The 10872-nt window shown below is 50.3% G+C and overlaps 3 protein-coding genes across 3 annotated transcripts; 2 read left to right on the top strand and 1 right to left on the bottom strand.

Moving 5' to 3' along the window:
• Window positions 1-125: 125 nt before the first annotated feature.
• Window positions 126-2243, top strand: BDV38DRAFT_290643 (S-adenosyl-L-methionine-dependent methyltransferase; the record flags this gene model as incomplete). The annotated part of the gene is made up of 3 exons (XM_032061527.1): window positions 126-141; window positions 831-1173; window positions 1249-2243. The coding sequence occupies 3 exons, from the start codon at window positions 126-128 to the stop codon at window positions 2009-2011; spliced, it is 1122 nt and encodes a 373-aa protein (XP_031907221.1). The 3' UTR covers window positions 2012-2243.
• A 1286-nt stretch (window positions 2244-3529) lies between these two features.
• BDV38DRAFT_31082 (uncharacterized protein) lies at window positions 3530-7375 on the top strand. The gene is made up of 6 exons (XM_032063154.1): window positions 3530-3640; window positions 3840-4086; window positions 4176-4259; window positions 4313-4384; window positions 4484-4764; window positions 4822-7375. Exons 2-6 carry the CDS (start codon window positions 3945-3947, stop codon window positions 7159-7161), a joined length of 2919 nt encoding a protein of 972 aa, XP_031907220.1. The 5' UTR covers window positions 3530-3640; window positions 3840-3944; the 3' UTR covers window positions 7162-7375.
• Window positions 7376-8031: 656 nt separating this feature from the next.
• BDV38DRAFT_276181 (uncharacterized protein) lies at window positions 8032-10851 on the bottom strand (the record flags this gene model as incomplete). Its single annotated transcript, XM_032058167.1, has 5 exons — window positions 8032-9479; window positions 9867-9965; window positions 10021-10082; window positions 10125-10548; window positions 10722-10851. 5 exons carry the CDS (start codon window positions 10849-10851, stop codon window positions 8032-8034), a joined length of 2163 nt encoding a protein of 720 aa, XP_031907219.1.
• Window positions 10852-10872: the final 21 nt, after the last annotated feature.

Raw genomic sequence — 10872 nt, 5'->3', positions numbered from 1 at the left:
TTTTTTTTTTTTTTTTCTTTTTTTTTTTCTTTATAAAGAAAAGTAGGCTTGAATTTTAACAAACTCCATAGTGGTTTACCTGTCTTAATATACATACCCATTCGGATTATAAATCGAAACCATAGATGGTTACAAATAGACGTTAGTAGACTAGCGATTCAGGGTACATATATGTGCTACAGAGGCAGGGGTGCAGCTGCAGTCCGAACTTATATATATGTACGTAGTATGAAACCGGAGAAGTCTGTAAGGCCCACTAGATGAAAGTCTAATGTGATATGCTCGCGATCAATGCGGCGAATTACTAGTAAATGTACACCACAAAGTAAAATTAGGAGGGCTCTTGGCAGTGTACTCCGTACCTTGAAGCGAGAAGCGGGCATCGTGGGGGCCCAATCAATAGTTAGCCTCTATCAGGTTAATAGTATTTTGATTGATTGGTAGGGGGCCTAATCCGAGGTCCTTTCTGCGGGGCGTTGTCTACATAGCCCCAGTGAAGAGATATCTAGGATGGTCTACCGTTCTCCCCGTTCTCTCGGGGCTCCCTAGTCTCTAGGACCAATAGAACCTCGAGCTGTTGGGCGTCCCCAGCTCCCGGTTGTTCATTTCTCGGTAATACTCCTCAAATGGATCTTACGGGGTCTATCTAGTCATCCTCTGGCCTGTGGAAGTTTTCCTCATCAATGATCCTATGAATCAATAGACTCAAAGTAAACAATAGCAAGGTACTAGGCCCGACACGATGTCACCGGATATTGTTTCCACCCTCGACGCAATTCAGCCGAGCCAATTCACAACGCCAGCTGACCGCTTTGCTGCCAAAGAAGCAGCTCGTCGCCTTCTCGCCCGCCTTGAGACGCCCTTTGAGCAAAGCTGGGCCATCACCTTCGAGGGTCCCAGCCTTGTTGCCGGCCTTCAGCTGCTGCAAGACCTTGGCATCTGGACGAAATGGACAGAGGCCGATAGACAAAATCAAGGCGCGGCAAGGACGCTCGACGAGCTTCTTAACTGGGCTCATACAGCCTGCGAGCCGAACCTGTTGCGTCGCTTCCTCAGGCACATCGCTGCCCTTTACGTGATCCAGGAGGTGGGCGTTGATACATGGCAGCCCACGCCCGCCTCCTTGGCCCTGGGCGCCCAAGAGACGCATGCCAGCGAAGTAATCAAAGCTGGGTACGTGTGCAAGGCTGGCAATACCCATACCTAGACTGTGGCGGCGGGACTCATAGGGACTGACTGACAATGCAGCTTGGATCATTCCATTCCCTGCGGCAGTAACCTCGCGCGCTTTCTGGCCAAGAATGGCTACAAAGAGCCGCTTGACATCCCTTCCTTTGACAACTACCGCGATGTCTTCGGGCGGGACTTCTTTAGCTACGTCCAAGATCACCCCGAAGCGGGCGGCTCGTTCCAGGGCGTCATGACAGCGGTGACTCAATACAAGATGCCCTGGACAGACGTCTATGATACCCAGCCCCTTGTGGCAGGTGCTGACCTGACCAAGCCCCTTTTCGTCGACGTTGGTGGTGCTCAAGGCCTCGACGCCCAACGCTTGCTGGATCGTCACCCCGACCTCCCTGCCGACATCCTCATTGTCCAGGACCTGCCTGAAGTGGTCACCACCCATGGCAAGGAGAAGCTGGACAGCCGAGTCCGTAAGATGGCCCACGACTTCTTCCAGCCGCAGCCCATCACCGGCGCGCGTGCCTATTTCTTCCACGCCGTACCACACGACTGGCCCAATGCCGACGTGGCGCGCATGTTTGCCGAGGTGAAGAAGGTCATGACGCCGGGGTACTCCAAGCTGCTGATCTACGAAATTATGCTGCCTGCGCAAGGCGCGACGCACTTGATGACAACGCTAGACCTAGCCTTGATGAGCTGTACCAGCGGGTTGGAAAGGACGGAGGAGGCGTGGAGGGCGCTGTTGAAGGAGGGCGGGTTTAAGGTCATGAGCATCTCTAGGCACCCGATGGCTGTGGAGGGTGTCATCGAGGCTGAGATTGAATAAGAGATACGCCGTACTAGTGATTGTAGATAGATCACTTATATGAGACACACACGATAACCGTATTCATCTCTTAAGGTTCTCCACTCGAGGCGATCGGCCCTCGGTGCATTCTGGTGTGACTTGCCCTGGCTGACTGAATTCCCGGGGTAAACCCGACAGCTGAACTGGAGGTCCCATGGTAGCGGCTGATGACGCGCCGCAACGAACTGGCCAAGCTGGTGCTCCGTACTCGTGGACATGTACAGTGTACGGAGTATGTACAGTAAGTACATGGATGCAGTAGTTCTTAGTCTTATTTCGTAGTTAAGCTAGCAAAGCTGACTAAGAAGATGCGAGTTCCTTCCCCTCCTTTGGGCGGAAGGGGGGAGAGCAACGTCATGGCGCTGAGTACTGTACTATATACTACGTACTCGCAATAAATACGGAGTACAGTAAATTACTATTTCATATACAGTAGTTAGTTAGTTACGGAGGTTGTTAAATATAAGATTAAAAATCTCCCGAGTAAATTAGGATTACATTTGGCGGTGTACCTCAAAAGTGAGAAGCCAGCATACTTAGTGGGCTGATCCTTTTTGTGGGGCTTTGTTTACATAGCAACTTAGTAGCTTTCTGGTTGTCGTGACTGAAATGGAGTATCGGATCGTTAAATTTGAATCTATGTTTCTTGGACGGATTTTAATAAGTTTTGTAGAAGGCCATGGGAAAGTTGATTATTTCTTGTGGGGATGTGTGACTTTATGGATTCCATATAAAAGGAAGTCCCCCTTCCAACCTTAAACATGATCAGCTGGATAGGACCATGGGTAGAAGGTTGAAACGGCTGGAATGGAAAGAAGGGAAACCTCGTAGGTACCTACCTAAAGTTCCACCATCGGTAGTAACTAAACTACTACTACTAAGTAGTACTAGTCAAGAGTCCAGCCCTTACGACAGTTGGAGTTTTAATTAAATGGAATCTGCAATGCTCATTGGTGAGTGATGAAACAGCCGAGGGAGCTGGCCTTCTGATTGGTCTCTTTCTTAGAATGAACCCCCTTCAACAAGACTGTGTTGAGTTAGCAAGGAAGGACGATCAACCGACGGCGGGACTACCGTAAGGTACCGACTATGCCTTTAGTGGTTTTAGTGCTTGTTCTTTTTCTTTGCCGGGGACCTATCACACTTGCCGTCTCATTGATTGTCGACTGACTCCGGAGTGGACTACGATTACGATTTGGGGTTGTTGAGAGAAGGATTTACATTAAACACATTCTTGGATGAAAGAGAATGAACAACAATCAAGTGTCAAGAGGTGTCACAGTATTCATCTCCTCTCCTGTCGCATGGTAACCAGACATTCCAAACCTGAGGGAAGGAGAAAATAAACGAGGTATACTCCGGATCCCGTTCGCGGAAATAAGAACTAACCTGAAGGAGAGTTGTAATGGGATCGTGCAGTGTGTGGGGACTTTCTTTTCTTTTTTACCTACTCTTAGTTCTCTCTGTCACCCTCCTTTCTTGGCTCTGAAGATCGACTCGTCATAAGCCTTTCCCGTCACATTTTAATCTTTTCTCCTCTCTCTCCCCTCACATCCAAAGGTTTACGTACTGTCCTCGCTACCAGTTCTTATGCGCGGTACCTTCGCTGTATGTGTGTTGTTACCCTGCCAATTCCCTGCAGCTCCTGCGATTCACGAGAGTCTATGCTCGACTGGTCTCTCTACTCCAAACTCCTCGCATCGCCACTTACTCAATAGCGAATCTGATTCTAGCTTTTTTTTTTTTTTTCTTTCCTCACTTGACCTGTCGATTTAAATCCCCGCCTCTAATCAAACGCGCGCATTAGGTGGACATAATCGTACCGTTCTCCTGCACTCTAAGTCGTGTCGTGCATCTTGTCAATTATGCGCGCTCGGTAGCCGAGTTCGCCATCTAGGGATCTCGAGCTGGCATGGACAAAACACCCCAAAGGCGAAGTACCGCCTCGGTGCACTCAACTACCCCTTCGTCATTGCGACATTGCCTCTACCCTTCCCCGGTCACGGCTCTTCCAACTGGTGACACACCCCCGAGACAGAGTCCCAAACTGAAGAGTTGGTTAACCCAGCCTCCCCTCCCTTGTATCATTCAAGGGATACCAGAGTTCACAGTGGTATACTAACTAGTCACTTGTTTCTTCAAGATAACTCCGCATCGCCAAAACCGGCAGCGCTCACTCGGGTCAATAGACGGATCAGGATGGATACCTCGTCGCAGATGAATACTGGTACGATTGGTGTAGGTCGTTCGATCTTCGGATGATGTTAATGTGTCATACAGAAATGTCATGGCCGCATGATCTGTCTTCTATGACCGGCTCGCCCAAGCCGAGCTCGCACACGTCTAGATCAAGTATGTCTGCAATATGATTGCTATGGAATCAACAAGTCATTGGACATATTCATCTCTCATACATAATACCTGGATTACTAACATGATGGTCTTGTGTAGAGACCCCCGAACCTGGATCAACATCGCTGGTAAACCCATCCTCCTCTCTGCTGCAAGACCTGTTGAAAGAGCAGCGTGCGACTCGAGGGTCGCGAGGAACAGCTTCAGAAGACATGGAGGATAATGGACCCCATACGCCTCGTACTCCAGGTCGTTCCCGCTCCAATTCTCAGGCCCAGTCACAGGAAGAGCTGAGCTCTGATCGGCATCGGAAGATCAATAATGCTCTGGCTGCGGGTCTAAAACAACCCCGGGAGATGGGAATGAGAGAAATGGACCAAGTGAGTGGCACCATAGTATCTTCTACGGCGATCATGCAGTCGCTAACGGAATGCTAGTATATCTCAAAGATGAATAAACAGAACTTTGACTTGAAACTCGAGATCTTTCACCGTGCCCAACAAATGGCGGCAATGGAAAAGAAGCTAGAACGGATGTTGGAAATGGAAGAAGAACTTCAACGCATGCGAGACTTGGAGGACGAGCTACAGGAGTTGCGGGATGCCGAAGAGGACAATCAGAGGCTGCGGGAGTCTAATGAGCAATTACGGCAAGAGATTGATAAACGAGACCAGGCTGTCACAGAGGCAGTAGAATTGATCTGTCAGCTCGAAGCGAGAGTGGAGGAGCTGGAAGCAGCGGGGGACCATTCCAGACCTTCTACAGCCCGGCCTCCTACGCGTGATGGCCCAGGCCCAGCTATTGAAGCGCCCAAGTCTCCTACCGCCGTGGATATTCCAGAACGGACATCCTCAAAGAAAGGTACAACACCTGGTGACCAGCATCGCCGAAGGTCTTCGGGGACACGCCATCTCAAGAGAGCACCGTCATTTCTCCATAACGAGAACCAAAACACGGCGACCCTGCGAAGTGTCTATAATCCGGCCGATGATCAGTCTCGCTCTGAAATGAGCATACTCACGAACTCCGAAAGTATCCACTCCATGAACGAGACCGGCGAACCCGATTCTCCGAGGCTTAGCGCACTGAGTGAATGCAGTGAACTACATATAGGCGATATTACTGGGTCGTGTAATGATTTTGATGAAATCGAGATACCTGTGCGCAAGAGAGCGTCAACAGCGCAGAGTGCCATGTTCTCACCCCTTACGAGAGAAGACCGGGAAAGGGATCAATTACGTTTTAGTTCATGGACCCCGCCGAAGCCAGCTATCGATCCAGAAGACACGCCGAGAATGAATATTCGGCCTGTGCTGGATGTTTTCCGGGACACTGATAAGCCAAGCTTTGAAAGCGTCTCATGTGATAATAGCTCTAGCCAAAAGACACAGATTGACAGCGTTTTTGGAAGTTCCAGGCTACCTCCGACCCCTGACACGATGAGCACCGCACATGCATTCGGTACCAATAGGTCAAACGGCAGCGCTACGGAGAAGAGCCAGGTTGATCAGATTGCGGTTCTTAAGCGGGGACTCCGCCGTCCTCGTTCCGCAGATGAGCTGACAACCAGGCAAAGTTCCGGTAATAGCAGGCTGACTGACGGTACAGATACTAATATCAGTGAGGTCATGCATCCGCCGCTTAGTCCCGACGAAGGAGACGAGGCGCCTGCTATATTTCCCTTGAACAGCGTATCATCGAGAACCGGCTACATGCAAAGCCAACGGCCGTTCCATAGGCCCAATTTTGGCCACTATGGAAACGGAGTGCTGTTCAATCAAAATGATCTGGAACATGTTCTCTCGAAGATTGATAACAACTATTACTCGCCACCTAGGCGCGACGAGGCTGAAGAGTCCGTTCTGGATACACCATCTACATCGCCGCCCCTTACCCCTCAAGATTGGGTGGAAGCAGCGAAATCCGGTAATCACGCTGGGAAGAATCGCGCTCTGGCCCCGGCTATTGGCCCTGTTCCTACCAAGCCTCGACTAGGTGGTACTAGAGCTCCAAGCCAGTCCTCATTCCTTGGACGTCGCCATAGCGTCGACTCGACTGTACCGGACCTTCCGATTATACCCACACTCGATCTAGGCTCATTGGAGCCTGTTCGCCAGCCCGAGCCGGACCCAGAACCTCGACGAAAAATCAGTTTTCGGCCTCGATTTTTTGGAGGTTCCAAAGCGACCCGTCGTCTCCAACCATCACCCATCCCTGATGCCACGAATGGACAAGATGGAGCACCCTCTCCAGTCATCCCCAAGAGTAGACAAATGGGACCTTCGAAGCCGACTAGAACAAATCAAAACGATAACTCGCCCACATATGATAATGGCCGAACACCTCCCCTCACATATGCCGATGCAAAGGGTGACAATATGCGCAGAACCCTTCCTCATTCATTTACGGATTCCAACATGCTGTCACATAGTACCATGAGCAGGCCACCCTCGTCTCCCAGCAAAGGACACAAAAGACGGAGCTCACTTGGGATTTTTGGCTGGATGAAAGGGGCCAGCGGTTTTGGGTCGTCCAATAAAAAATCCGAACCTGATTCTTCTGCGATGTCCACGCAATCCAATGCGTCGGTCAAGGACAGAACCCCCTCCCGTTTAGCCTATGAGTTTCCAGTTGCGAACACTGAGGCCACAGATGCTCATTTAGCCTCCATGAATATTGCAGTTGAAGACTTCGCGTCTGGTACGAAACGGATCTCTTGGGCGGAAGAAGAGGCGGCACGACGACCGAGGTACGTAGATCGTCGTCGCCGAGTTTAATCAGACTTTGAAGAGCCCGCGTACAAGATATACCACCAGAAAAGCAACCTGAAAAAAATCGGCCACCATTATCTCTGCATCACCATACGGTTTATTCTAGTTCTTTTGTTTTTAATGCGTCACGATACCCCACGAGTTATAGTCTAACAGATGGCATGGATTATACCAGTATTTGCATAGCATTCGTGTCTAGAAGTCAGGAGTCATTGTCTGGATTTCTTTTGTCTTTTGGTGTCTGGTTGGTACCAGCTACCGTTGTCTATCCTTCGTTTCTTACATTTTGTTCTCTCCCTATCTCTATCTCTCCCTCTTTGTTTCTTTTTCCCTTTCATCTCACTCTCACCCTAGTCACTCTCTATCAATTTCCTTTTGGTCACATTTCCCACCGTGGTTTGCATATTCAAGTGATTTTTGAATCGTGATGATTGATGTTTAATTATGTTTGCATCTTAGGGGGTTCTTCATTCATTAGCATCCTTTGTCTCTCGTCTCCTAATTTTTTTTTTTCCTTTTTTTTTTTGATTTATCATCATTATTCTTATTCTTTTTCTTGTTTCCCTTTTCCTATAAGCATCTATCCATGTATCCATTTCGAGAAAGCCGGTCTATCTTATGAAGTTATGTATGAATATCAAGTTCGTTTTTTCTATCGTTGTCACATTAAATATCCGAACGTAGAAGCAGTAATAGTTAATGAGTCGGCCATCGCATCCAATCTATATAATTCCGTACAGCCTATCCAATCAAACCCATCCAGTCCGAACTCCTACTCGAGTAGAGTACAGTACAATATAAAAAAATCACCCCGAAAGAACCTCCAGCTTCCCACCACCTAGTATAACGCCTAGAGCACAATATAAACGAAGAACCTCAGTACCAAGTATTCCCAGCCTCGCCCAACTTCTTCCCCTTAGGATTCATCGAGAGAATCCTCTGCCCAGGTAAGGTATCATCCGTAATGGCCGACTCAAAAATCCCCGAAATAGCCCTCTTGCCTATCTTCGCAAAAGAATCATACCCCTCACCCGCCTCGTCCCCATTAATCGCCGCCCACTCCTTCGACAACCGCGGCGATCGCCCATCTCCCAAATCACTCCACCGTGTCACCACAATCGCATGCCGGAATAAGTTCTGATACGAACCACTCCGGTCCTCGGTGAGCTTGACCTCGACCAGATACTCGGAGGGACACTCGGGGCAGCGACGCATAGGCCGACACTTACCGCAGAGCGACGCGAGGGCGTTGGGGTTGTGGTCTCGTCTGTGGTACATGTCCTTTGCGCGGTGTTCGAGGCCCTGCAGGCCGGCTGTGTTGCGGGGGACGGGGATGTGGCCGAGGGCACATTTGCAGACGTTCATGAGTTCTCCATCCCGCCAGTGCGCACAGACGGAGAAATACGGCCAGTAGTCGTCGCGCGAGTAGAGGAGGAGTCGCTGTTCGCTGACGCTGAGGCCTGGTTCGGCGAAGCAGGTGCTCACGACCCGCATGAGCAGTCGGCCCTGGTGGATGTGGTATCGGGTCTGGTGGGACCAGCCATCCCGACGCCAGCGACGGGTTAGAGAGTCAGGTGAGATACCGTAGCGGGGTCCAAATCGGTATGCACGCATGACGAGCTGGTGGAAGGTGAAGTAAAGGACTCGGCCGTGGGTGATGCGATGGCGGGGTGCTGGGCGGGCGTTGTTGCGGGCATTGGGGCAATCGAAGAGCGGGTTGATCACGTCTGCGGGTTGGAGCTTTTCGCGGCCTTCTTGTGTCCGGCGGTGGTATTTGCCGCAGGGGAAACAGAGGAGATGGTGAGGGAGTAGTCGGTCTTGGGAGATGAGGAAGTCCGCTTTGTAGTTGTGGTTTTCTGGGAGGTTTATAGTTATCCAGGGTTCGCGGCCCAGACGAACGTAGAGTGTTCTGCTGGAGAAGGCAAGACTGGCTCTCTCAGCGGGATTAAGATACTCGGTGATCTTGGCCCAGAGGTCCGATGTCAAGCTGGCAATCACGGGCTCGCCTGGCGGTCTATTGTCGAATTCGTGTACCTGCGCGTTTGGATCGGAAGGGTCAAGGTCTCCAACACCAATTGAGTGTAGCATTGCGGTATGATCGCGGCTTTCGCCTAGTTGAGTATCTTTCTGAAGATTTACATCTCGGTATTTGAGACGGTGGGCCTCCAATGGGGCCAGTGAAGGCATCTCCGGGACGACATCTTTGCTATGTAGACCTTCTTTTAGATTCGGAGTCGATGCGCTGAATCCCTTCCGGAGGACCTGACGAGATTTCTTAGGTCGGAGGGCACCAGCGAAGAACGCCCGAAACCCACCGCGTTTTTCTCCAGGGCTTTCAGCGGACATTTGGCGAGCATGGGCCGCTGAGAGGTGAGATGAGAAAAGAAGTTCCGGGAGATGGCGGAGTGGAATCAGTGGATCCCAAATTAAGAAAATAAGAAAATAAGCATCCCGGAAACTGCGGGAATGCTACGGGAGCATGTGATTTAAATCTAGCCACTGTGGCTGGTGCAAGCTTCCTTCTCCCCGCAAAATAATTACTAGTGATAGTACGGAGTACGGAGTAGTAGTAGAAGTAGTTGTAGCTATATATACACAAGGCGTATCCAATTGCATTAGGGCTACAAGTACAGCCTGATCACACATTACACAGTATCACTCTGGACACATCTGAAACAAACCGCTCATCAAGCTGCGTTAAATCACAACACTTTTTGCACGCTTACGCGAAGCGCTTCTCAACGGCCTTCCAGTTGATGACGTCCCAGATGGCACTGAAGTATTCGGCCTTGCGGTTCTGGTATTGAAGGCTAAACACGACATTAAATTATTGCCCAGTAGACATCCAGTTAGAGAAAAACTTACTAGTAGGCGTGCTCCCAAGCATCAATACCGAGAAGAGGCTGGAACTGGCCAACGACAGGGTCCTGGTTCTGGTCGGGAGTTAGCTACTGGTATCCTTAGGTGACCACAAGGAGGAACTTACAGCATAAGTCTTAATGCCAATGTTTCCGGTCTGCTTGTCCTTGACGAGCCAAGCCCATCCACTTCCCTGAATGCCAGCGAGGGCGGCGTTCATCTTGCCCTGGAACTCTCCCAAGCTGCCGAAGCTCTCGTCGATGGCCTTGGCCAAAGCTCCAGATGGGGGCTCACCACCACCCTGGCTCTTAGGGGCAAGGTTCTCCCAGAAAAGAGTGTGGTTGATGTGGCCACCACCGTGGAAGTTGATCAAGGGCTTGAGGTTGATCTGGGCGGCGATGTCCTCCTTGGCGACGGCCTCCTGGAGCTGTTCGACGGCGGTGTTGTAGCTGTTGACATAGGTCTGGTGGTGGTTCTTGTGGTGAAGCTCCATGATCTTTCCGGAAATAGAGGGCTCAAGGGCGCCATAGTCATCTGTTACCCAGTCAATTAACCATTGCATTACGTGCTTTCGAGGCGCCATGAGCGAAAAGCGCAACACATCTACTCAAATTCGCATTGCAAAAATAGCCGAGAATGAAGACAAATGGAATATCACACAACAATGGGCTAAATTAACAACATCAAAGGGAAGGGAAGAGCCATACAAGCCAGGTCAGGCAAAGTGGCCTTGCCACGGGCAAAGGTCAAACCCGCAACACCCGCAGCTTTGGGAGTAGCCGAAGCTCCAGCGCGAAGAGCGGTACGGACAGAGGTACGGATAAGAGAGGCAGCCATGGTTTATGTATCAATGGAATT

Source organism: Aspergillus pseudotamarii (assembly GCF_009193445.1).
Source record: "Aspergillus pseudotamarii strain CBS 117625 unplaced genomic scaffold BDV38scaffold_123, whole genome shotgun sequence".
In the NCBI taxonomy this organism is placed as follows: Eukaryota; Fungi; Ascomycota; class Eurotiomycetes; order Eurotiales; family Aspergillaceae; genus Aspergillus; species Aspergillus pseudotamarii.
Note: the sequence above shows the minus strand (reverse complement) of the source record. Positions and strands in the feature narration are given on the sequence as shown.

What these genes read in the sequence shown, in the direction of transcription:
- BDV38DRAFT_31082 (XM_032063154.1), top strand. Translation starts at nt 3,945, where the DNA reads ATGGACAAAACACCCCAAAGGCGAAGTACCGCCTCGGTGCACTCAACT. An exon ending in ACAGAGTCCCAAACTGAAGA is followed by an intron (nt 4,087 to 4,175) that starts GTTGGTTAACCC and finishes TGTTTCTTCAAG; the next exon opens with ATAACTCCGCATCGCCAAAA. An exon ending in CTCGTCGCAGATGAATACTG is followed by an intron (nt 4,260 to 4,312) that starts GTACGATTGGTG and finishes TGTGTCATACAG; the next exon opens with AAATGTCATGGCCGCATGAT.